The sequence below is a fragment of the Ambystoma mexicanum genome, chromosome 1p, assembly GCF_040938575.1.
Source record: "Ambystoma mexicanum isolate Mex_15411 chromosome 1p, UKY_AmexF1_1, whole genome shotgun sequence".
Classification (NCBI taxonomy): domain Eukaryota; kingdom Metazoa; phylum Chordata; class Amphibia; order Caudata; family Ambystomatidae; genus Ambystoma; species Ambystoma mexicanum.
The window spans coordinates 22,883,145-22,908,257 of NC_090921.1; the positions used below are offsets into that span (position 1 = coordinate 22,883,145).

The 25,113-nt window shown below is 47.2% G+C and overlaps 1 protein-coding gene across 2 annotated transcripts in view; it reads right to left on the reverse strand.

The window, feature by feature from the left end:
• Positions 1-906: 906 nt before the first annotated feature.
• LOC138564304 (uncharacterized) overlaps positions 907-25,113 on the reverse strand; it is a 41,787-nt gene continuing 17,580 nt past the window's right edge. Inside the window, exons 3-5 of one of the 2 annotated variants that reach the window (XM_069642899.1) lie at positions 7,539-7,677; positions 3,632-4,020; positions 907-3,269 (exon numbers count right to left, since the gene is read on the reverse strand). In XM_069642899.1, coding sequence (XP_069499000.1) covers positions 2,485-3,269; positions 3,632-4,020; positions 7,539-7,677 — 1,313 coding nt within the window. In that variant the 3' untranslated portion in view covers positions 907-2,484. Of the gene's footprint in view, positions 3,270-3,631; positions 4,024-7,538; positions 7,678-25,113 lie in introns of both variants that reach the window. The other variant, XM_069642898.1, reaches the window with a different exon arrangement.

Below are 25,113 nucleotides of genomic sequence, written 5' to 3' on the forward strand. Positions count from 1 at the left end.
TTCTACACTAACAGACACATACAATGCAGGATGAACGCAAACCTAAACAATGCAGAGATGGAGTCAGAGGAAATGTAACTCAGGGAGTGGAAAACAGAGTGAAGTTTCACTATAGTACAAGGGACATCTGAAATGTGAGTGTCTGGAGAGGCAAAAGGAGCAATTCAAGTAGAGGCGAAGAAGCCAACAAGCGATAGTCAATACTCAAGTGGTGGCAAGAGGGGGGATGTCACAGTCCATAGGTGCGTGGAAGGAGTAACCAACATGAGGGAGCATCTTAGGCTATAGATGTAAGAAGAGTGGGGCCCCGACAGGAGCAGACAGGGCCTTACTGTGGGGGCCTCAATGGTGTGGGGCTGGCTAACGCCTGCCGGTGGCTGCTGATTGGTTAAAAGGACCACAAGCTGCTCAATCAGGGAGGCAGCAAGCTCAGCAAAGGGTTTACCACAGCCACGCTAATGTGGTGGCCATTTTTGTAGAAAAACGTTTTCGTTTTTTAAATGTATTTGTAGTGTTAGATGCATGTACTGCAATTGAGTTCCTCCTCTAGCCAAAAAACAGAGTAGAAAGACTGTGATTCCACCTCCAATTCAGACCACTTCGCCTTCAATTATCAATATACATTACCTTCAGTGTGAATATAATATTAGTTTAGTGGGGCAATAATCGACTTTCTATTTCTGTTCTCAATATTCAAATACTTTTGAGAACCCTGAAGAGTGTACATCCTGATCTTAGCTATTTAACTTTTATCTCATAGTTTCTAGTATTAAAATCCATTTCTAGGTTATGTTTGAAGTTTACTTGTGATTCCATTTAAGCCCCCATGTAAGGACTTTACAATCTTTTTCTTCAAACTCTTTCTTACTTGCAATATAACTTATCAAATGCACCTGTGGAGTCACATTTATCACATTTCAAACCGTCAAGAGACAGCATTTATTCTGAAACCTTAGCTCTTTCCACCTGTGCTGAATCTATAAGCACCGCCTGAGAATGGTTGGAATTCAGTTCACTGATGTTCAAGAAACAGTATTGATTGGATATTTGGCCTTCTTAAAGAAGATTGCAATGTCATCATGGGCTCAGGTTATGGTATGCTCCCCCACGACCCATATGTATGCAGAGTAAATGTGCTGTGCAACGTCTTCCATGACATAAGCTTCTGTTGCTGCCTACTGCTTCTTCTATTTGAGGGCTAACTCACGTAGATGAGGATGGAAAACCCTGCATGTAACATGAATAGGATGGTAGCTTAGATGGGGTTGGGTAGTATCTACATTACATGGAAAACTGAAGTAATTCCCTGAGGAAGCCCCACAGAGCATGCTCAAATGCAGTGGCTGACCGACATGAAGCTCAACAAATTCATGCTTGAGTCCCACCCACTGCAAAATCTCTCGGCTTTATCGTAGACTGTGTCCTCTTATTCAAAACACACATGGCCAAGAAGAGCCACGCAGTTTGGTACCAGCTTGCGCTACTCCTCAAAGTCAAGTCTTTCATCCCTACCCTGAGTTTCAGGGCAGTTGTTTAAGCCCTGGTCTTACCCACCTGCACAGTGGCAATGCCCTACTCGCAGGACTTCCAGATGCAACCTTGCCCGCTCTGCAAGCCGTGCAGCACACGTCATCACAGGACAATTCGATCGCATCACTCCCATCCTCAAGGAGATGCACTGGCTGCCTCTTGAAATAGGCAACATTTTCAAGTCAGCCTGCATTGCATACAGAGCAGTCACAACTAAGACACTGCTCTACATGGCAGTGACACGGATTATCTCTGGAAGACCCATTCAAGTGCATGCTCTGGCGGGCATCGTCTTCAACATTTAATCGCGCCTGTTTCCAACTGCAAAGAATATTTTAGAAGCGTAATAATCCAGTCTATCAGTCAGCTTATTTTCTCTGGATTTACTTTAGGGCACGAGGAGTGCTTTCTGGAGTGCTTTCTTTTGGAGTGCTTTCTTTTGGAGTGCTTTCTCGAGACTTTGTGCTGTGTAACTCACCTGGCCAGAACTCTTTTCGGCTTCTATTTTCACAGTTCAAGTTTTGATAGTATTGGTATCCAAAGTTATACAGATTTAGGGCAGGCCTTTGCTTTATGATTATACTTTTAATGTATATTGAAAGGCACTTCCTTTGATGACTTATTTTTCAAATGTGTGTTTTCTCTTTAGAAAATACATACAGTTCATTTATTTAACTACACCTTTAAAAAAGTATACCGATTCTTTGACCACTACCATTTCATTTATGTTCTCCGTGTCCATTTGCAGTTACAGGGTTGTACACCCTTTTGACTTATTGAAACATTGCTTTTTTAACATTTTCTTTCTTCAAATCCACAGTCTCACTATCTTTTCTAATTTCTCTTTCAAAAAATGGCCGGTGTAATACATACTACAACACTAATGTAGTTGTCACTGACAAATTGACTTTTCAACCATTTATGCCATTTTTCTCAATGTATAACACAACAGGGTTAAACGTCACTATTCGAGTTAGTTTGCAAGTTATTTTCCACCAAAAAAGTCCGCTTTTTTGCACAACCTATTCTCCTTGTGCGTCGACGTGTGAAAGGCACAGAATTAGTTGATGAGGCTGCCTGTGCGTCTGTGGTGGGTGCAGCACCACCGCCGCGTTGGATGTCCTTGCGGCATTCACATTCTTGGCTCTGGCTTTTTGTGGAAGAATTGACAACGTTGTTCAAGAGTAAGCCGAGTGTAAGGTTGTGATTGTTAATAGACTCTGCCAAAGACTTCACACAGTTCACGGTGCTCTCAAATAATTTTCTGTTTTCTTCTTGATTAGTTCTCAGAAGTTTGACCACTGCACCGTGATATCGACTTAAAGCACTAATAGACCTCGCCCCGCCCTTCATGAGACCATGGAGTTTTTCAGACGAGTTGCACATATTTGTATTTAATCTTTGCACTTTGACATTTAGACGTTTCAGTTGTCTACTTTGTTGAGAAGTCTGAAGCAACACTTCTTTTTGAACATGTAACATTTCACTTGTGGAGTTTGGAGCTGCCACATTCTCCTCTGCGAGTGTCTGGGCTGTGTCAGAGGTTTCGGAGATGGCTTCATTTTCTGGCAGATGCTGAAAGTTTAATATTTGAGCATCATCAGGGCAGAAGAGGTCTACATTTGGGTTCTGTTGCTTATCAAACTCTTCCTCATAGTAAAATTCATCTTCAGTTTGTTGCAACGGTTGAGTTTCTGGAGGAAGAGTCTTTTCTCGCACATCGACAATGCCTTGTGATTCTATTGCAGAAAGAAAAACATTTTCACATTGAATTATGGTAAATCAATGATTTTCAACAGTCTGGTGCAATGAAGGTGGTACACATTTTACTCTTAAATTAAATGGAAAACTTTTGCAGCTACTGTTATGCAACTGTTGTAGTGACCCAAATAAAAACAGCAATCCAAACCATAAAAAACAATTTGGTGGTACATTTAAAAAAAATCTTTTTCCAATTTCAAATATGTTCCGCAAGCTTGGTGAAACATGCAGCCAACATTTTACACAAATAAACTCTCTTGAACTGCATTTATTGCTAAAGACGTTCAGTGTCAGAAGTCTGAATACATGTCATTTGTGAAAAAGAAACTTAAATACTCACTTGATAAACACGTGTCCGCCCCAGGACCACCTTCCAAGCTGGCCATATCCATTGTGCTGTATACTTTTTCCTGAACTTTTGAGAGGATAAGTGGTTTTGGTGGTCCAGTAGCTTTGGAGTGTTCAAGGTATCGTTCACGAACCCTGCGTCGCAGATCGTGCCATCGCTTCTTGATTTCACGAATGGATCTGACAACAGGTGATACGGCATTCAGCTTCTTCAGAATGTCCCTCCATATTCCGCTTTTTATCGACAAGGGAGTGCGACAAGCGCTGACCCCGAAGAGTCTTGCATAATTCTCTATGATGCCGTCCACGATGATGTTCAGTTCATCGTCTGTAAACTTGGCTTTCCGTTTACGGAATTCTCCTGGAGCCATTCTTCTAGACCTACTAAACAAAAAAAAGGTTAATCACAAACTTGACTTACAGAGGGGGGATAAACAATAGCGTGATAACCCCTGTGTATGGGGGTTCACTAGGCAAGCAACATCCTGCCAGTCTGAGCCTAAGGTAGGGCCTGTTGGCCCTTGGACATGGGGGCTACTGTCATTAGCATCCCGGTCTTTCACCTAATCTACTAGCACATTTACTTTTTTTTCCGGCTCATGTGCCCAATTTCCCTAAAAAAATTGAAGACATGTTGGCCGACACCCCAAATACATTTCTTCTTATGGGCTTGATTAACCCAATAGTGATGGGATCGATTTCTTTTTTTAGCAGACCCCCCACTGGGGAATAGACAGCTACAACTGAAATAAAGTGAGGCGTGCACATGGGAATCCTACACACAATTACACTTTATTACCAGTGCGGAGCACATGTTCTTATCAAGTCACGAGACGTGTCATTTGAAGCATGTGTATTATCACCCAGTGTTTGGGATACAGGTTTCCACTATCCGTTTATTTAGATTCATACTGATTGAAGTATATTTGATAAAGTATGAAGGATTCAGGGCCCAGGCTCATTACAATGGGCCTCATTACAACCGACCCGGTATGGAAACAACGGTAGCGGTAAACACGCCGCCACTGTTGTTTCCATGCCGGGTGATCACAACTCCTGCAGGTGGAGGCGTCAAACCCACCAGGTCTGACCTGGCAGGTTTAACACTGCCCGCCGGCAGGCAGACGAGGAAACACTGGCACCATCACGAGATGGTGCCGGTGTTTCCATGATCCCCATTCCCATTGAGTCCTAAGGGACTCAATGGGAATGGGGATTACCACCATTCCGCCTCCGGAATTCCCGGGTCACCGGGGTTGTAATGCCCCGGTAATTCCGGGCATCACAGAGGCGGAATGGTAATATGAGTCCGGTGGTAACCAGGTGGTTTTACCGCCTCGGTTACCGCCAGACTCGTAATGAGGCCCAATGTCTGTTTACTTTAATTCTATGTAACGCTCATCTGTGCCCCAACAATGGCCCTTAATGGTATGTGTCTCTTTATGATTTCTTTTGATTATGTATCTTAATATGGTTAAATAATGTTAATTTGCTTGTACTTTAGATTGCAGTTATTTTGTGGTTTTGGTGAATACCCTAATTTTCTCTTTCTTTTGTTTTCTCTGATAATGTTCACTACACTGATTTCAATCGTGGATTATGAATTGCTTTAATACTGTCATGGGCGATGTTGTGTTTTAACAAAAAATGTGTCCTTGGGAACTTTTATATTTTATTTAAATTTTTTTGTGGATACTTTTCACTGTTATTTTTCTAAACTATCATGGTCATGAAACTCATTACGCAGCCTTGAGAACGACTGTATGCTCGAAACACATGCCTGCTGTCAGTTAAATTAAAGGATTTTGATTAACTGTAAAAGAATAGTGATTGATTTACAATAGGCGCTTTACAAAGCTGCATTTAAGTTCAGTAGGCTGAGCGCAACTTGCGGCACCCCATATTGCGTTAAACCCTTTGATTTGGGTGGTTGAGGCTATATCACTCCATGACCGCAACGCAGCTGGCTTCATGATCATAGTTTGGGGCGGAGCGCACTAACCCTGAAGTCCTTAAACCCTTGATGTCTATTTACTAAAACAACACTATTGCCAATCCTTACAACTAAATACAAATGGACTGTGGGATAGTGTTCACAAGAAGGAAAGACGTGTTCACAAATGATACTTCAGGATGATATAGCAAGGGGCTTCCTTCCCCACGTATTGAGCATGGGACAAGGCAAGACTCCTGAGCACAGCACACTCTCGAGCATTCCCAGCTCAAGACTACAGTTCTGTTGTCAGGTATCAGGATCTTCAGTGGTTATGTCTCTTTTCTACAAAAAAGTACCTTACCTCCGACGATCTGATGGGTTCAAAATAACAAAATGAAAAGTTCCTTTCTGTATGTACAGTGGGGGATGGCTTTTCACCCCTGAATCCCCCTCTTCCGGGCTCTGATCCTACTCGAATAGCAGCCTCTGTCGGGTTCACTATTTCTTTTATTCACAAAATCTCATCTATTTTGTAATGTTGGTTGATGGGTTTCACCTCTGGGTCCCGCTCTCGAATGTCAGCCTCCCTCTGCCGGCTTCACTATGGCCTTTATTCACAAGATTTCACCTGCTCCATTCACGAGTCATTGAGTGATGGCTTTTCACCTTGGATCCCCCTCTTCCGGGTTCAGACCCTTCTCGAATGTAGTATACAAAAGATTTTGCCTGTGGTATTCACTTGTCGTTGGGCGATAGCTTTTCACCCCTGTATCCCCCTCTTCTGGGTTCAGACCCTTCTCAAATGTAGTATTCAAAAGATGTTGCCTGTGGTATTCACTTGTCGTTGGGCGATGGCTTTTCACCCCTGGATCCCCCTCTTCCGGGCTCAGATCTTTCTCGAATAGCAGCCTCCCTCTGTCGAGTTCACTACGGCTTTTATTCACAAGTCTTAATGTCTCTTTAAAAAATCCACAGTGGACATCCCTCCGTCGGGTTCACTCTTGTCAACACAATGTTTACTGGGGCAACATGCTTTGCCCCGTTCTGTCAACATCCCTCTGTCGGGTTCACTCTTGCCAAACACACAGTTCCTTCCCCTTATTCATTATGCAAGATTCGTCTCCCTTAGCTTTCCAGTTACGTGCCGGTCAAAGTCTTTCGACTGTACTGGGGTTTTTGCTAGACCCCTGTATGAGCACTTTTACCTTTTCCTTGCAGCTCTCGGAGGGCCTTCTGGTATCTGTAGTTCTAACAATAGGGGAATCAACCATGGTCTATCGAGTGAGCACTCATGTGGTGCCGGACTCCTCTGCAGCTGGGTTTCCCCTTAATTTGCCATTTGTACCTTTCGTTCAACATAGTTTGGTTTCTTATTAGTCCTCCCTTCGACTCACCGGCTGTGATGAACCACTTGGCTTTTCTTGTCTCTGGAGTCAAGGACGATACCACGGTAGCAAGCGTTTCTCCCTGCTCTAATTATCAGTGTAGGAGGGTTCCATGTACCGTTGACATCTGCTGCAACACACGCAGGCTATTGTTCGCGGTCTTATGATTCCTTTCACAGAGGATTTGTGGATGGGTTGATAATGGCAAGGTCGCTTCTCTCCTTGTCACTCCTTTGGTTCTCGCTGCTTTTCTCCTCCTCTTGAACTGCCGCCCTGGGAAGGGAGACTATCATTTGGGAACACTTCTTTCTTTCTTGTGAACACTATCCCACACTCTTTTTGTATTTAGTAGTAAGAATTGGCATTTTTAGACGCAGCGCCAGCGAGCAAGGGTACAACATTAGACTCAAACTTTCTGCCTATTCTTCTGCTCTGCGTGTTCACTCAGACAGATGTTTATTTTGGGTATACTTATAAAGCTTTGGCCACATGTATGTGTGTGCCCCCGCTCTATGCTCTATTGGTCATTGGAGCATTTATTTACACCAAAGGATTGTGCTGGTCTGTTTCATACTGACTTTCCCATTGTCCACCTCTCTCTCTTCAAGGAGTGCTGGAGAAGCTTGTCTTTGCCCATCCTTGTCAGCGCCTTCACTTGGAGAGCTGGCATGCCATCTTCTGTATGTCTCCTCTTGTACCTCTGCTTGTATCCGTTACCTGTTAGAATAAATGTAAGAGCAGACATAACTTTCTTTTTCTATTAGTAAAAAACAGAAACAGGGAGCAGCCCGACACTAGTGTGTGTCACTGTCATGGAGTGTACACGCATTAAATCTATTGATATTTGATATTGATATTTTATTTGTATTGCGCTCATACACATGTGTTTCAGAGCGCGACGAGGCAAGGGAGGGGAACAAGCGAGAACAAAAACAACAATCTTGGTAGACCCAGTGACAGCGAGAACACGCAAGCTTTGGCGAGAGGGAAGGGGAGAAGAGCAAGGGGGGAGGGGGAAATCTATGAGGAATTCTGGCACAATCAGTTACAAGACAAAACACAGTGGAAAATAGGAACTTTAACCCTTCTTCTGAGACTGGCAATATTTTATAAAGGGCAGTGAAGAAGGGGGAGCAAGTATTTTAAGGGACTGTACATTTTTTATTGAAATGTTCAAAAGGTTGACACGTCGAGTTTCCCTTTCCCTCAAATAAAAATGCCATTGGGAAGGTGGAAACGCACAGAAACTTACATACAACATACTACCAGAGTTATTCCCACTGTATTTGACCAAAGCCTGAATTGGGTAGATGGTAAAACCATGTCAAATACTGCCGATTGTACAGCCAACTCTGAATGACCCCCATAAACCATGTCACGGAGTAGGGAATAGCAACAGACTTAATCCTGCCTGGTTCCCAACTGGGAGCTCAAGGGTTTTGGTTCACCTTATTGTTGCTGCGCCTTGACCAGCCAAATGACTCCAGGAGGCTTGCATCACTAGGGAAATTCCTATGCTTGGAGAAGATACTTTCCCCTTTAAACCAGGCAACCGCCAAGTCAGGACAGTAGAAAGAGCTGGGCCTTCGAGTGCCATTCCCAGGTGTAGAAAAGAGGGTCTTGGCTGGTCCTTTAATACGGGAATTCATAGCTACTGACCCTTTAAGAAATTCTCCCCTGCAAGAGAAAGCAACTTTGTAGCAAAGGGAATAAATATTGTTACCATGGAAAGTCAGACATGTTCAGAGGCCCCAGTCTGTTGCGCAACTCTCGGCCTATGAGTGCTAGAATGAATGTTCCTCGGTTGAGTACATTACCGTGAACGCTGCCGGCACTAATGGCTGTGACATTGTGAACTAAGTCATGCAGAAGTATTGTTACCATCACTGGGATGGAGGAAGTAGAACACACTTGCATTTGGATGGCACACCCCTGCTGGAGCGCGATGAATATCCCTGTGAGGTCTTATAGGTGACTAGCCCGTCTGCATTTAGGACGGCTGAGGGCCAATGATGAGGGCTTGAGCATAGCCCAGGGAGGTCTTACAGGTGACTAGCCCATCTGAATTTAGGAGGGCTGAGGGTAAAAGGTGAGGGTTTGAGCATAACCCAGTGAGGTCTTACAGGTGACTAGCCCCTCTGCATTTGGGAGGGCTGATGCCCAATGATGGGGGCTTGAGCATAACCCTGGGAGGTCTTACAGGTGAGAAGCCCGTCTGCATTTAGGAGAGCTGAGGGTAAAAGGTGAGGGTTTGAGCATAACCCCGGGAGGTCTTAAAGGTGACTAGCCCATCTGCATTTAGGAGGGCTGTGGGCCAATGATGAGGGCTTGACCATAACCCAAGGAGGTCTTACAGGTGACTAGCCGTCTGCATTTAGGAGGGCTGAGGGCCAATGATGAGGGCTTGAGCATAACTCAGGGAGGTTTTACAGGTGACTAGCCGTCTGCATTTAGGAGGGCTGAGGGCCAATGATGGGGGCTTGAGCATAACCCTGGGAGGTCTTACAGGTGAGAAGCCCGTCTGCATTTAGGAGGGCTGAGTGTAAAAGGTGAGGGTTTGAGCATAACCTCGGGAGGTCTTAAAGGTGACTAGCCCATCTGCATTTAGGAGGGCTGTGGGCCAATGATGAGGGCTTGAGCATAACCCAGGGAGGCCTTACAGGTGACTAGCCCGTCTGCATTTAGGAGGGCTGAGGGTAAAAGGTGAGGGTTCGAGCATAACCCAGTGAGGTCTTACAGGTGACTAGCCCCTCTGCATTTAGGAGGGCTGATGCCCAATGATAGGGGCTTGAGCATAACCCTGGGAGGTCTTACAGGTGACAAGCCCGTCTGCATTTAGGAGGGCTGAGGGTAAAAGGTGAGGGTTTGAGCATAACCCAGAGAGGTCTTACAGGTGACTAGCCCATCTGCATTTAGGAGGGCTGTGGGCCAATGATAAGGGCTTGACCATAACCCAAGGAGGTCTTACAGGTGACTAGCCGTCTGCATTTAGGAGGGCTGAGGGCCAATGGTGAGGGCTTGACTATAACCCAGAGAGGTCTTACAGGTGACTAGCCCATCTGCATTTAGGAGGGCTGTGGCCCAATGATGAGGGCTTGAGCATAACCCAGGGAGGTCTTACAGGTGATTAGCCCATCTGCATTTAGGAGGGATGACGGCCAATGATGAGGGCTTGAGCATAACCCAGGGGGGTCTTAAAGGTGACTAGCCCGTCTGCATTCAGGAGGGCTGTGGCCCAATGATGAGGGCTTGAGCATAACCCAGGGAGGTCTTACAGGTGATTAGCCCATCTGCATTTAGGAGGGATGACGGCCAATGATGAGGGCTTGAGCATAACCCAGGGGGGTCTTAAAGGTGACTAGCGCGTCTGCATTTAGGAGGGCTGAGGCCCAATGATGAGGGCTTGAGCATAAACGAGGGAGGTCTTACAGGTGACTAGCCCGTCTGCATTTAGGAGGGCTGAGGGTCAATGATGAGGGCTTGAGCATTACCCAGGGAGGTCTTACAGGTGACTAGCCCGTCTGCATTTAGGAGGGCTGAGGGCAAATGATGAGGGCTTGAGCATGACTAACCGTCTGCATTTAGGAGGACTGAGGGCCAATGCTGAGGGCTTGAGCATAACCCTGAGAGGTCTTACAGGTGACTAGCCCATCTGCATTTAGGAGGGCTGAGGGCCAATGATGAGGGCTTGAGCATAACCAAAGGAGGTCTTACAGGTGACTAGCACATCTGCATTTATGAGTGCTGAGGGCCAATCATGAGGGCTTGAGCATAACAAGGGAGGTCTGACAGGTGACTAGCTTGTCTGCATTTAACAGGGCTGAGGGCCAAGGATAATGGCTTGAGCATAACCCAGGTAGGTCTTACAGGTGACTAGCCCGTCTGCATTTAGGAGGGCGGAGTGCCAATGATGAGGGCTTGAGCATAACCCAGGGAGGTCTTACAGGTGACTAGCCCGTCTGCATTTAGGAGGGCTGAGGGTAAATGATGAGGGCTTGAGCATAACCCAGGGAGGTCTTACAGGTGACTAGCCCGTCTGCATTTGGGAGGGCTGAGGGCCGATGATGAGGGCTTGAGCATTACCCAGGGACGTCTTACAGGTGACTAGCCCGTCTGCATTTAGGAGGGCTCATGGCCAATGATGAGGGCTTGAGCATAACCCAGGGAGGTCTTCCAGGTGACTTGCCCGTCTGCATTTAGGAGGGCCGAGGGCCAATGATGAGGGCTTGAGCATAACCCAGGGAGGTCTTACAGGTGACTAACCCGTCTGCATTTAGGAGGGCTGAGGGCCAATGTTGAGGGCTTGAACATAACCCAGGGAGGTCTTACAGGTGACTAGCCCGTCTGCATTTAGGAGGGCTCATGGCCAATGATGAGGGCTTGAGCATAACCCAGGGAGGTCTTCCAGGTGACTAACCCGTCTGCATTTAGGAGGGCTGAGGGCCAATGATGAGGGCTTGAGCATAACCCAGGGAGGTCTTACAGGTGACTAGCCCGTCTGAATTTAGGAGGGCTGAGGCCCAATGATGAGGGCTTGAGCATAACCCAGGGAGGTCTTACAGGTGACTAGCCCGTCTGCATTTAGGAGGGCGGAGGGCCAATGATGAGGGCTTGAGCATAACCCAGGGAGGTCTTCCAGGTGACTAGCCCGTCTGCATTTAGGAGGGCTGAGGCAAATGATGAGGGCTTGAGCATGACTAACCGTCTGCATTTAGGAGGACTGGGGGCCAATGATGAGGGCTTCAGCATAACCCAGGGAGGTCTTACAGGTGACTAACCCATCTGCATTTAGGACGGCTGAGGGCCAATTCTGAGGGCTTGAGCATAACCCTCAATGGTCTTACAGGTGACTAGCCCATCTGCATTTAGGAGGGCTGAGGGCCAATGATGAGGGCTTGAGCATAACCAAAGGAGGTCTTACAGGTGACTAGCACATCTGCATTTATGAGTGCTGAGGGCCAATCATGAGGGCTTGAGCATAACAAGGGAGGTCTGACAGGTGACTAGCTTGTCTGCATTTAACAGGGCTGAGGGCCAAGGATAATGGCTTGAGCATAACCCAGGTAGGTCTTACAGGTGACTAGCCCGTCTGCATTTAGGAGGGCGGAGGGCCAATGATGAGGGCTTGAGCATAACCCAGGGAGGTCTTACAGGTAACTAGCCCGTCTGCATTTAGGAGGGCTGAGGGTAAATGATGAGGGCTTGAGCATAACCCAGGGAGGTCTTACAGGTGACTAACCCGTCTGCATTTAGGAGGGCTGAGGGCCAATGATGAGGGCTTGAGCATAACCCAGGGAGGTCTTACAGGTGACTAGCCCGTCTGCATTTGGGAGGGCTGAGGGCCGATGATGAGGGCTTGAGCATTACCAAGGGAGGTCTTACAGGTGACTAGCCCGTCTGCATTTAGGAGGGCTCATGGCCAATGATGAGGGCTTGAGCATAACCCAGGGAGGTCTTCCAGGTGACTAGCCCGTCTGCATTTAGGAGGGCCGAGGGCCAATGATGAGGGCTTGAGCATAGCCCAGGGAGGTCTTACAGGTGACTAACCCGTCTGCATTTAGGAGGGCTGAGGTCAAATGATGAGGGCTTGAGCATAACCCAGGGAGGTCTTACAGGTGACTAGCCCGTCTGCATTTAGGAGGGCTGAGGGCCAATGATGAGGGCTTGAACATAACCCAGGGAGGTCTTACAGGTGACTAGCCCGTCTGCATATAGGAGGGCTCATGGCCAATGACGAGGGCTTGAGCATAACCCAGGGAGGTCTTACAGGTGACTAACCCGTCTGCATTTAGGAGGGCTGAGGGCCAATGATGAGGGTTTGAGCATAACCCAGGGAGGTCTTCCAGGTGACTAGCCCGTCTGCTTTTAGGAGAGCTGAGGCCCAATGATGAGGGCTTGAACATAACCCAGGGAGGTCTTGCAGGTGACTAGCCGGTCTGCATTGAGGAGGGCTGAGGGCCAATGATGAGGGCTTGAGCATAACCCAGTGAGGTCTTACAGGTGACTAGCCCATCTGCATTTAGGAGGGCTGAGGGTAAAAGGTGAGGGTTTGAGCATAACCCAGGTAGGTCTTACAGGTGACTAGCCCGTCTGCATTTAGGAGGGATGAGGGCCAATGATGAGGGCTTGAGCATAACCCAGGGAGGTCTTACAGGTGACTAGCCTGTCTGCATTTAGGAGGGCTGAGGGCCGATGATGAGGGCTTGAGCATTACCCAGGGACGTCTTACAGGTGACTAGCCCGTCTGCATTTAGGAGGGCTCATGGCCAATGATGAGGGCTTGAGCATAACCCAGGGAGGTCTTCCAGGTGACTTGCCCGTCTGCATTTAGGAGGGCCGAGGGCCAATGATGAGGGCTTGAGCATAACCCAGGGAGGTCTTACAGGTGACTAACCCGTCTGCATTTAGGAGGGCTGAGGGCCAATGTTGAGGGCTTGAACATAACCCAGGGAGGTCTTACAGGTGACTAGCCCGTCTGCATTTAGGAGGGCTCATGGCCAATGATGAGGGCTTGAGCATAACCCAGGGAGGTCTTCCAGGTGACTAACCCGTCTGCATTTAGAAGGGCTGAGGGCCAATGATGAGGGCTTGAGCATAACCCAGGGAGGTTTTACAGGTGACTAGCCCGTCTGAATTTAGGAGGGCTGAGGCCCAATGATGAGGGCTTGAGCATAACCCAGGGAGGTCTTACAGGTGACTAGCCCGTCTGCATTTAGGAGGGCGGAGGGCCAATGATGAGGGCTTGAGCATAACCCAGGGAGGTCTTACAGGTGACTAGCCCGTCTGCATTTAGGAGGGCTGAGGGTAAATAATGAGGGCTTGAGCATAACCCAGGGAGGTCTTACAGGTGACTAACCCGTCTGCATTTAGGAGGGCTGAGGGCCAATGATGAGGGCTTGAGCATAACCCAGGGAGGTTTTACAGGTGACTAGCCCGTCTGCATTTGGGAGGGCTGAGGGCCGATGATGAGGGCTTGAGCATTACCCAGGGAGGTCTTACAGGTGACTAGCCCGTCTGCATTTAGGAGGGCTCATGGCCAATGATGAGGGCTTGAGAATAACCCAGGGAGGTCTTCCAGGTGACTAGCCCGTCTGCATTTAGGAGGGCCGAGGGCCAATGATGAGGGCTTGAGCATAACCCAGGGAGGTCTTACAGGTGACAAGCCTGTCTGCATTTAGGAGGGCTGAGGGTAAAAGGTGAGGGTTTGAGCATAACCCAGGAAGGTCTTAAAGGTGACTAGCCCGTCTGCATTTAGGAGGGCTGTGGGCCAATGATGAGGGCTTGACCATAACCCAAGGAGGTCTTACAGGTGACTAGCTGTCTGCATTTAGGAGGGCTGAGGGCCAATGGTGAGGGCTTGACTATAACCCAGAGAGGTCTTACAGGTGACTAGCCCATCTGCATTTAGGAGGGCTGTGACCCAATGATGAGGGCTTGAGCATAACCCAGGGAGGTCTTACAGGTGATTAGGCCATCTGCATTTAGGAGGGATGACGGCCAATGATGAGGGCTTGAGCATAACCCAGGGGGGTCTTAAAGGTGACTAGCCCGTCTGCATTCAGGAGGGCTGTGGCCCAATGATGAGGGCTTGAGCATAACCCAGGGAGGTCTTACAGGTGATTAGCCCATCTGCATTTAGGAGGGATGACGGCCAATGATGAGGGCTTGAGCATAACCCAGGGGGGTCTTAAAGGTGACTAGCGCGTCTGCATTTAGGAGGGCTGAGGCCCAATGATGAGGGCTTGAGCATAAACGAGGGAGGTCTTACAGGTGTCTAGCCCGTCTGCATTTAGGAGGGCTGAGGGTCAATGATGAGGGCTTGAGCATTACCCAGGGAGGTCTTACAGGTGACTAGCCCGTCTGCATTTAGGAGGGCTGAGGGCAAAGGATGAGGGCTTGAGCATGACTAACCGTCTGCATTTAGGAGGACTGAGGGCCAATGCTGAGGGCTTGAGCATAACCCTGAGAGGTCTTACAGGTGACTAGCCCATCTGCATTTAGGAGGGCTGAGGGCCAATGATGAGGGCTTGAGCATAACCCAGGGAGGTCTTACAGGTGATTAGCCCATCTGCATTTAGGAGGGATGACGGCCAATGATGAGGGCTTGAGCATTACCCAGGGAGGTCTTACAGGTGACTAGCCCGTCTGCATTTAGGAGGGCTGAGGGCAAATGATGAGGGCTTGAGCATGACTAACCGTCTGCATTTAGGAGGACTGAGGGCCAATGCTGAGGGCTTGAGCATAACCCTGAGAGGTCTTACAAGTGACTAGCCCATCTGCATTTAGGAGGGCTGAGGGCCAATGATGAGGGCTTGAGCATAACCAAAAGGAGGTCTTACAGGTGACTAGCACATCTGCATTTATGAGTGCTGAGGGCCAATCATGAGGGCTTGAGCATAACAAGGGAGGTCTGACAGGTGACTAGCTTGTCTGCATTTAACAGGGCTGAGGGCCAAGGATAATGGCTTGAGCATAACCCAGGTAGGTCTTACAGGTGACTAGCCCGTCTGCATTTAGGAGGGCGGAGGGCCAATGATGAGGGCTTGAGCATAACCCAGGGAGGTCTTACAGGTGACTAGCCTGTCTGCATTTGGGAGGGCTGAGGGCCGATGATGAGGGCTTGAGCATTACCCAGGGACGTCTTACAGGTGACTAGCCCGTCTGCATTTAGGAGGGCCGAGGGCCAATGATGAGGGCTTGAGCATAACCCAGGGAGGTCTTACAGGTGACTAACCCGTCTGCATTTAGGAGGGCTGAGGGCCAATGTTGAGGGCTTGAACATAACCCAGGGAGGTCTTACAGGTGACTAGCCAGTCTGCATTTAGGAGGGCTCATGGCCAATGATGAGGGCTTGAGCATAACCCAGGGAGGTCTTCCAGGTGACTAACCCGTCTGCATTTAGGAGGGCTGAGGGCCAATGGTGAGGGCTTGAGCATAACCCAGGGAGGTCTTACAGGTGACTAGCCCGTCTGAATTTAGGAGGGCTGAGGCCCAATGATGAGGGCTTGAGCATAACCCAGGGAGGTCTTACAGGTGACTAGCCCGTCTGCATTTAGGAGGGCGCCGAAATCGCCTCTTGGTCCGGGTTCCCAGAATGAGGAATTACCGGGCCATTCTAAGTTCGGAGGGCCCAGTAATTCCTCCCTCCAAGGACCCGGACCCGGACCTTCCCCATTCCCATTTCAGCCCCCATAGGGCTGAATGAGAATGGAAGAGGGAGCAAACAATGGGCCGATTACGAGTTGGCCCGTTGTTTGCTCCCTCTTCCCCTTGCGGGACCCGGTAAACACGCCTGGTTTTACCAGGCGTGCTTACCGTGTCCCGTGAGGGGACCTCGTAATGTGGCGGAACGGGTTTAACGGGTCCGCATCCTTTTGCGGCACCCGTTAATCCATTCCGCCAGGGTCGTAATGAGGCCACAACCGAGCTTAAAGGAGCTGTTGAACTGTGCAGGTGTATTTGTATTTATGGAGTATATATATATATATATAGCGCCTTAATCCAAAGCGCTTTTACATAGCAAATTTATCAAACAGTACAATCAAGCATGTAAGATTTGTCATAAGATCCACAAAATCAGTCTTGTTGGGACAGATGTAGATTCAATGCTTTACAAAAAAGGGGATAGGAAGTGATAGAGCGGATAGAAAGAGGAAGAAGATTCCAGTGCAAAGGAGCAAGATGTGCAAATGTACGAAAACTTGATTGTGTACAGGGAGAAGGAACTGTCAATCGAAACTGAGTATTAGAGCGGAGCGAACGAGAGGGAGTGTAGAACGAGACTAATGAGGTAAGAAAGTCGGGAGTTAGGCCACAGAGAGATTTGAAAATTAGGGAAAGAAAAGTGAACTTAAGTTGTGTGTGAAAGGAAAGCCAACCTAAAGTGTGGAGAGCAGGACAAATAGATTCACGTGGGGCCAAGCAAAAGAGTACCCTAATTGCAGCATTAAAGATGGATTTTAGAGGAAGGAGTGGAGATACCGGAAGACCAAAAAACGTGGAGGAGTAATAAAAAGAGGCGTGAAAATATGAGCGGGGATATGAGTAGTTTAGTTGAGTTGAAAGTTAGACAAGAGCAAACTTTTCGGATGTTAAATAAATTATACTGATGTTTAAAAGATAGGTCGGAATCCAAATAGAGCCCCAAGTTACGAGCAGTGGATGCAAAGAAGAGGTGAGGGTGAGGAAATGAAATAGAAGGAGGAGGAATAGGAGAAGGGATAGTAGTAGAGGGAGAAAAGAGGAATTCAGTTTTTGCAGTATAGCGAGTTAGATAATGGGCTTCATTATGACCCTGGCGGTAGCCATGCCGGTAAATACCGGCACGGCCGGAGTCATTGGACTCATTGGGAATGGGGAGGACGGATGCACAGGCACTGTGTGCGACGGATGCACAGGCACTGTGTGCGACGGATGCACAGGCACTGTGTGCGACGGATGCACAGGCACTGTGTGCGACGGATGCACAGGCACTGTGTGCAACAGTGCCAGCGCATCCGTCAAGGTCTCCGAGCGGGTGCCGTTCCGCAAACCAGGTCAGATCTGGTGGGCGGAAAGGCACCCGCTCGCAGAATTCGTAGTTTGCCGGTCCGGACACAACGATACCGGCACCGTTGTTTCCGGACCGGCAAACTAGTAATGAGGCCCAATGAGTAGCCATCCATGATATGATGGCCATTAAACATACGGAAAGCTGGGTGTGAATGTCAGAAGCGAAGGAGGAGAAAGACAGGAAGAGCTGAGAATCATCAGCATAAAACTGGCGACAAAGGCCAAAAGAGGAAATGATGTTTTCAAGGGGAGAAGTGTAGAGAGAAAAAAGGAAAGGTCCTAGAACCGACCCTTGTGGAACACCATGAGCAAGAGGGTAGGAATTAGAAGTCGTTCCACCCCAGGAAACAGAATGTTCGATGGGATAGATAAAATTTAAACAAAGAGAGGACAGAATCTGAAAAACCATAAGATGATAGGGAGGCTAGAAGAAGCTGGTGATCGACAGTATCAAAAGCAGAAGAAAGATCCAGTAGGACAAGAATAGAGGAATGTTTAGAATACTGATTTGTGAGTAATGAGTTAAGGACTGAGAGAAGGGCCATTTCAGTAGAGCGCATAGGTCGAAAGCCTGATTGGAAACAAGGAAGAATAGAATTATTAGAAACAAAAAAAGAGACTTGAAGATAGACAATGCGTTCAATCAATTTAGATAGTTAAGGAAGATGAGAAATGGGCCAAAAGTTAGAGGCAAGAGAGGAGGCATCAGCGGAAGGTTTCCTCAAGATGGGAAGGGTAGACCTTAGAGATAAGAGCCGGTGGAATAGGATCTGTGGGTGCAGCAGTGGGAAGGGCACGAGCCATCAGAAGGGAAAGAGCTGTGTCTTTAACAAGAGAAAAGTGTGATATGGAGGCAGCTGGAGGAAGGATAGGTGGAAAGAATGAACTATGAGAGGAGGATTGAGGTGAGCCAATCGCTCGGCAAAGAGAGGTCACCTTAGAAGAGAAGTAAGAAGCAATATCGGAGGCAGATAAAGACCAGTTAAGTGAAGGGTCCACAGTAGGAGAATGAAGGCGAGAGAAAGTTTGAAAAAGACATCACGGGTGAGTTGACTGAACATGAAGATCAGAGAAATAAGAGCGCTTAGCAGCTAAGAGATGGTTATCACATAAGATGTGGTATGAATATTAGGATTGGAAGTCCTTATCATGTCTGTGACGAAGCCATTGCCTTTCCAGTGGACGCAGAGCACGCCGCATTGACTGGAGATGACTGGTAAGCGATGGTTGGGAAAGTTTATGAGATAGAGTGAAAGGCGAAGCAGGATATAAAGTTTCAAGAGATGAGGAAAGTGAGATAAAAAGGGTTGAAGCTGCATCATCAGCAGGTAGAGCTGAGAAAGTAGAATGAGATGGTAGAGCAGCAGAACAGATGGAGACAAATAAAGAAGTATTGAAATTACGCAGATCTCGTAGAGAGAGTACACGAGGGAAGGTAGATACTGGAGATATAGGAACAACTGAAGTAAGAAGAAGATGTGATCAGAAAGATAGACAGGAAGAGATGACACACCTAAAATAGACAATGACGGAGAAACAAGGATTAAGCCGAGATGAGAACCAGAGACATGTGATGAGGGAGTGGTAATAGGAGAAATAAGATAGGGGTCCAGGATAGGAAGAAATGGACGTGGTGAGATGAAGATTAAAGTTGCCTAAGAGTCAAGAGGGACAGTGGAAGGAAGGATAGTAAAGAGGAGATTATCAATATCATCACAAGATGAGATGGTGTTACCAACAGGACAATAGATAAGTAGGAATTAAATGGGATAGGGTTTTGAGAAAGTAGTGAGTGAGTATTCAAATGAAGAAAATGCAGGAAGTATAGTTGCTGAAGTTACGACAGTTGCATAGTTGGGAGCGATACAAAATTCCTGTTCCTCCTCCACGGCCAGAAGGTCATGGAATGTGACAAAATGAAGTGTCAGCAGTGGTTAGGGAGGCAGTTGCAGTGGTATTAAATGGAGGAATCCATGTTTAAGTGAGACAAAGAAAGTGCAAATTAAGTCTCAGGAAAAGATCCAAGACTGAAGATGGTTTTGTTGCAAATAGATCGGGCGTTCCATAACCCTAGGTCAATTTGAAGCAAGTTTGCACTACGGGGGGGGGGGGGAGTAAATGAGATTAGAGTAATTCTGGGAAGAGGTAAAGCGCAAATTGTCCACATAGACTGTCAGCGGAATCAAAATGATTATATATGTAAGTGTTACCAGCATGCGATGGAAGCAGCCAGAGAATCCAGACTCCAGCGCTGGTTGTGCTGGTGATGTTAGGGCAAATAAAACTGCAATCAGCTGCATTTGAAGGGAGTAGGCGTTCGAGACAGAATTTTATATGATTCTCCATGGCCCGACGCAGACAGCCGCAGGCGTCCTTAACGGGTCCCGCGAGGAGACCTCGTAATGAGGCGGTAGTGGGTTAATGGGGCCGGCAGCTCTACCGGCCTCGTTAACCCCCTACCACCAGGCTCGTAATGACCCCCTTAGTCTTTCAACCCACTTCTGAGAACAAATTAATTTCAAAGTGACATGGTCCATATGAAATATTAGAGTAAATCAGAGCTTGCAATTATATAGTAGCCAAACCGAACCAATGCCAGAAGACGCACCTCAATCACGTTAACCTTCTGAAGGAGTGGAGGGAAGATTCACAATCCTCTCGCTCCCCTATTCTCGCTTGCCTAGGTCCAAAAAAACCTAGATGAAGTAGAATTTATACCACAAAATCTCCCCAAGGATAAACAGGAAAATCTGACCGATCTCGTTGCCACATCTCCAGATCTGTTCATGAGAAACTAGGGAGGGTACAGGGAGCGTATCATTATATACAAACTGCACCAGGGAAGGTGATACATTTAAAACCCTACAGGCTCCCAGAGCCTAGGAAGAAAATTGTCATTACTGAGGTTAAAAACATGTTACAAGCCAATGTTATCAAACCCTCTTCAAGTCTGTGGTCATCCCAAATTGTGTAGGTAACTAAACCTGACCAAGCATGGAGATTCTGCATAGACTTCAGGCAAGTTAACATATCTGCATTTGATGCCTACCCAATGCCAAGAATATATGACCTGATTGATAAATTGTGGAATGCAGTATACCTGTCAACACTAGACTTAACCAATGGATATTGGCAAGTACTTCTACGCGGTCCAGACAAAGAGAAAACAGCCTATTGAACACCTATTGGTCCCTTTAAATTTAGGGTACTGCCATTTGGTTTGCACGGTGCTCCAGCGACTTTTCAAAGATTAATGGATGGCCTCCTACAACCCTATTCTGACTTTTGTGGGGCATACATAGATGATATTATCAACTACAGTAAAACATGAGAAGACCATTTGTTTCACCTCTATACGATTATGAGAACCTTAAGAAAAGCCGGGCTAACGGCTAACATTAGAAAATGTAAACTTGCCCAGTCAGCTGTGAAATACTTGGGGTTGTTTGTAGGGAATGGAAATGTAGAACCACAACAACAAAAGACATCTTAAATGCACCTGCACCTAAGACCAAACGTGACCTATGACCTTAGAGCATTCTTAGAGCTGATTGGGTATTACTGCATGATGTTTATCCCTAATTATTCAGAAATAACATTTTGACTGATTGACAAATTAAGAAACGACACACCTTAATAAATTCATTGGACAGACAAAGACGATATTTGTTACAATAGTTTGAAACATCTTCTCTGCCAAAGTCCCATTCTGAAGGTGGCCGATGTCTCAAAGGAATTCATATTACAAACCGACGCCTCTTTGACTGGACTAGGAGCTGCGTTATCCCAAATTCATGATGACCTAGAACATCCCGTATTATTTGCTAGCCGCAAGTTGTTTCCCCAAGAGAAAAATTATTACTCAGTATTGGAATTAGAAGCATTAGCTATAACAGGGTTCGAAATTAAGATTTGATGAGCAGGAGCTAAAACCAGCTCCTGGATGTCAGGCATCACCATTTGGGTAGGAGCTGAAACCAGTCCCTGGGTGTCGGGCATCACCATGTAGGCAGGAGCTGCAACCAGCTCCTGGGAGTCGGGTATCACGGTGTAGGCAGGAGCTGAAACCAGCTCCTGGGTGTCGGGCATCACCCTGTAGGCAGGAGCTGAAACCAGCTCCTGGGTGTCGGGCATCACCATGTAGGCTGGAGCTATCGCAGGGGAGCCAGAGATGCTCCTTTAACATTTTGTCCATTTCGTATTAACTATTTTGTTTAAATGTATATTCGATGTGTTCTAATTCTTGTTTATTAACATTCTCAAACACTCAAGGTTAATGTCACATTTACATGTTTAGAAGGCACAAGTTGGCCCTAGGAGCCAAAAGTAGCTTCTGGTAGCTGTTTCAAGCTAACCAGGCTCTACTATGCTAGAAGCAGGAGCTAAATAGCTCCCAGCTTGTCTCAATTTCGAACACTGCTATTAAGTGGGACATCCTCTACCTTAAATATTTCTTGTTGGGAAGAAAATGTGCTCTAATCACTGACCACCCTCCCTAGGCAGAGGAATTCCGTTCAAATAATGGGATAGTTCTGTGTTGGTGCATTTGTCTGCATTGGTGTAAAAGGTCTCATAGTATCGGTAGAATTCACCATTGATCTCTTCGTGTGTACTTAGTATGCTGCCTGACTGCCCCTTAATCCCAGTAATGTATTGTGTCCCTCTTTCTCCTTGGATTGCTCCCGCTAGGAAGCGTCCCGGTCTGCCTGCCTCCCCGTATTGCCATGACTGGGTCGCCTGGCTCATGAGGTGGATCGCTCTATCAGCCAGGTCTCTAAATTTTGATACGTTCTCATGGAGGAGTCCCAGCAATGGCCTGTCGCATATGATGCCATATTCGTTTTCAAGTTGTCTCAAGTCAGTTTATACTGCTCTCAACTCTTTTCTTATTTCCTTCAGGCTACCGGCAGTCATTGAGATCACTTCTCCCCTGACAGTGGAATAACACAATACAGACCCCTTATTCCTCTGGAAGAAACCTTCAATCTTATCCTGTAATTGCTCCAGAATGTTCGGATCAAGCAAGCATGAAGATGGCATTCTCCACGATGGACGAGAAGTGCCAGGGTCGTGCCATTGGATTAATAATGATACCAGTGAGTGATCTGAAATGCTTCTTGGGTGTATTGCACTATTGTGGAATAGTGTCATGCTTCCTGCGGGGATCAACCAATAATCAATTCTGGACTGCGCATCATGAACTGACGAGTAGTAAGTATACTCACGCACACTGGAATTACGCACTCTCCATACATCCACCAGCTCCGTTTTTGTAGCATAATTTGTCTAACCATGCGACCAGTATTAGTTAAATCTCATTGGGTATTTCTCATTCGGTTCAGTGCACAATCCAGGATGGTATTGAATTCACCCCCCCCAGATAATCGGGGAGGCAGGCCCTCTGTGCAGACTAGTACGTACGTGTTGACTAGTTGTACATCGACCCCGGAGAACTTTGCCTAACCTCCTGAAAGCACAGTGAACGCTGTATCAGGGTCATCACCCACCCCCCCCCCTCGCTTGAGTTGAGTAATCAGTGTACCCACGTTGAGACCCCTAGTTAGATACAAACCCCTTATTGAGTTTCACTTGGGCATGAGTCTGCTCTAGCATCACTATTTGGGGTTATTTAGTCCACGGACATTCCACGTTAGAAAGGAGATTTGATCACCCATTGTACCCGGGCAGTCTCACAAAATATACAAGCTTCACATATATATGCTGCAAAGGATTCTATTTTCATATCTGTCAGGCAACATGTCTGCACTTTTCCAAGATAACAGAGTACATCTACATTTCCATTCAATATCTCAAATTTTTGATAACTGATTCCGTCTCTGACCCAAACTTGACGGATATCCCCCCACACTCCCTCCTAATCACCCCTATCTGATGATGTAACCTAAACAGAACTATGGAGACCTCCTGGGGAGCATTGCGAATAGTTGTTGCAACTTTTCAGCAGATCACTGGGAGAGTGACCGATCTCAAATTATATGTACGTTGCATGCCAATTTATATTCTCTTGGTGATCAGGTTCAGTCCAATGTCCATATGATTCAGTCACCAACTTTGGCATACATCTCGTTATTGCGTGGTGGAGGACTGCAGTTCCTACTGCGGTCCTGCTGTGGGATAGGGATAGACGCCAACACGTATGCAGTGGCCTTGGATGGGTTTTCAAAGAAATGTGCACTATCTCCATGTTGGATCCTGAACTTGGCCGGAAACATAAGGGCATACAGAATATGTCTAATCCGGAGCAGTTTCTTTACTGGATCGTATGATTTCCGCAATGCCTGTACATTCGCTGCAAAATTTGGATAGATGTGGATATCTTGAGCTTCATAGAGAAGCGTGCCTTGCACTCTGGACATCCGTAAAAAGGCGGTCTCTGTCCCTGTAATTAAGTAATCTTGCAATAATGGTGCATGTGGGAGCTACCGTTTTAGGGGTAGGTGCCAATGCATGGTGAGCTCGCTCCACCAGGTAGTGCGTGGACATTTTTTTTGTAGGGTCAGACAATGTTTTCAACTGGTTTCCACAAATGTTTCCATGGGACACTTGCATGCCGCCCAGGTATTACGATTATGCACATTTTATTTTACGTTGAGCTTGAATCATGATCATCGCCATTTGTTGCCGACCTTGCTCATTTTCAGTTGTAGATTTATTATGTTGTGGTTGTGTCTGTTGGCTTTGTCCTCTGTCCCCCGAGTCTGGTCTCTACATCGTTGATACGGCCACTTTGTTTCTCCAATTTGGATTTCAATGAGCCCATGGTGGAGACTATATCGTCCAGTTTTGTGTTCACGGCCATGAAGCCGCTCTGCATCACTGCCAGCAAGTGATCCTCGCGGGCATCTACAGATGTCGAGACGTGTTTCTCGCTGGTCACAGAATTCATAGGGCCAGGGGTCTTAGCTGGAGACCTTTCTTATTCCCACCAGCCCCTTTTGTCATATTTCCACTCTCATTGTAGATCCCGGCGGTGTCCCGAAGACCACAAGTTGGGCATGCAAGGTAACAGAGTTCCAGAGATGTCCTGTGTAGGTGGATATTATATTCAGGAGTTTGCGAGTGAGGTGGTTGCTTGATCCGTAAATAATGACTGAGACGGTGAGCCCGGCTGGAGGAGATCCAGCCCGGGGGCCACTGCCCTGTCCTGGCCTGCAATCAAGAGGAGGAATGTGTTTTGTACTGGTTGGATTCAATGCGGTCGGTCACAGCATTTTGTTCCTTCAGTTGTTAAGTTTGCCAAACTGCTGTGGATAGTGGTGCTTTGTGCGAGGCACCAGGCCTCTGGGGAGAGTTTTGCTAATTGTATTTATTTGTCAAGAAGAGTGAGCCTGTTATATCATTTGCAGAACTGGCATGTGATCTGATCACATGATGTATAGTTCAGGACAAGCCTGTGTTGTATTGGGTTTTCTGATGAGAGTTTATGGTCTGCATTATGAAATCCCTGGGGCTCTTGTTATGAACCACAAGGGCACGCTTGGTGTCAGGAGGAGCCACACAGGCCAGCCTGCTATTGTCATGGGGCCTGGTGCATGGCATCTCATCAGGCATTGTTACTGGTGTGCCACGGACTCGGGCCGT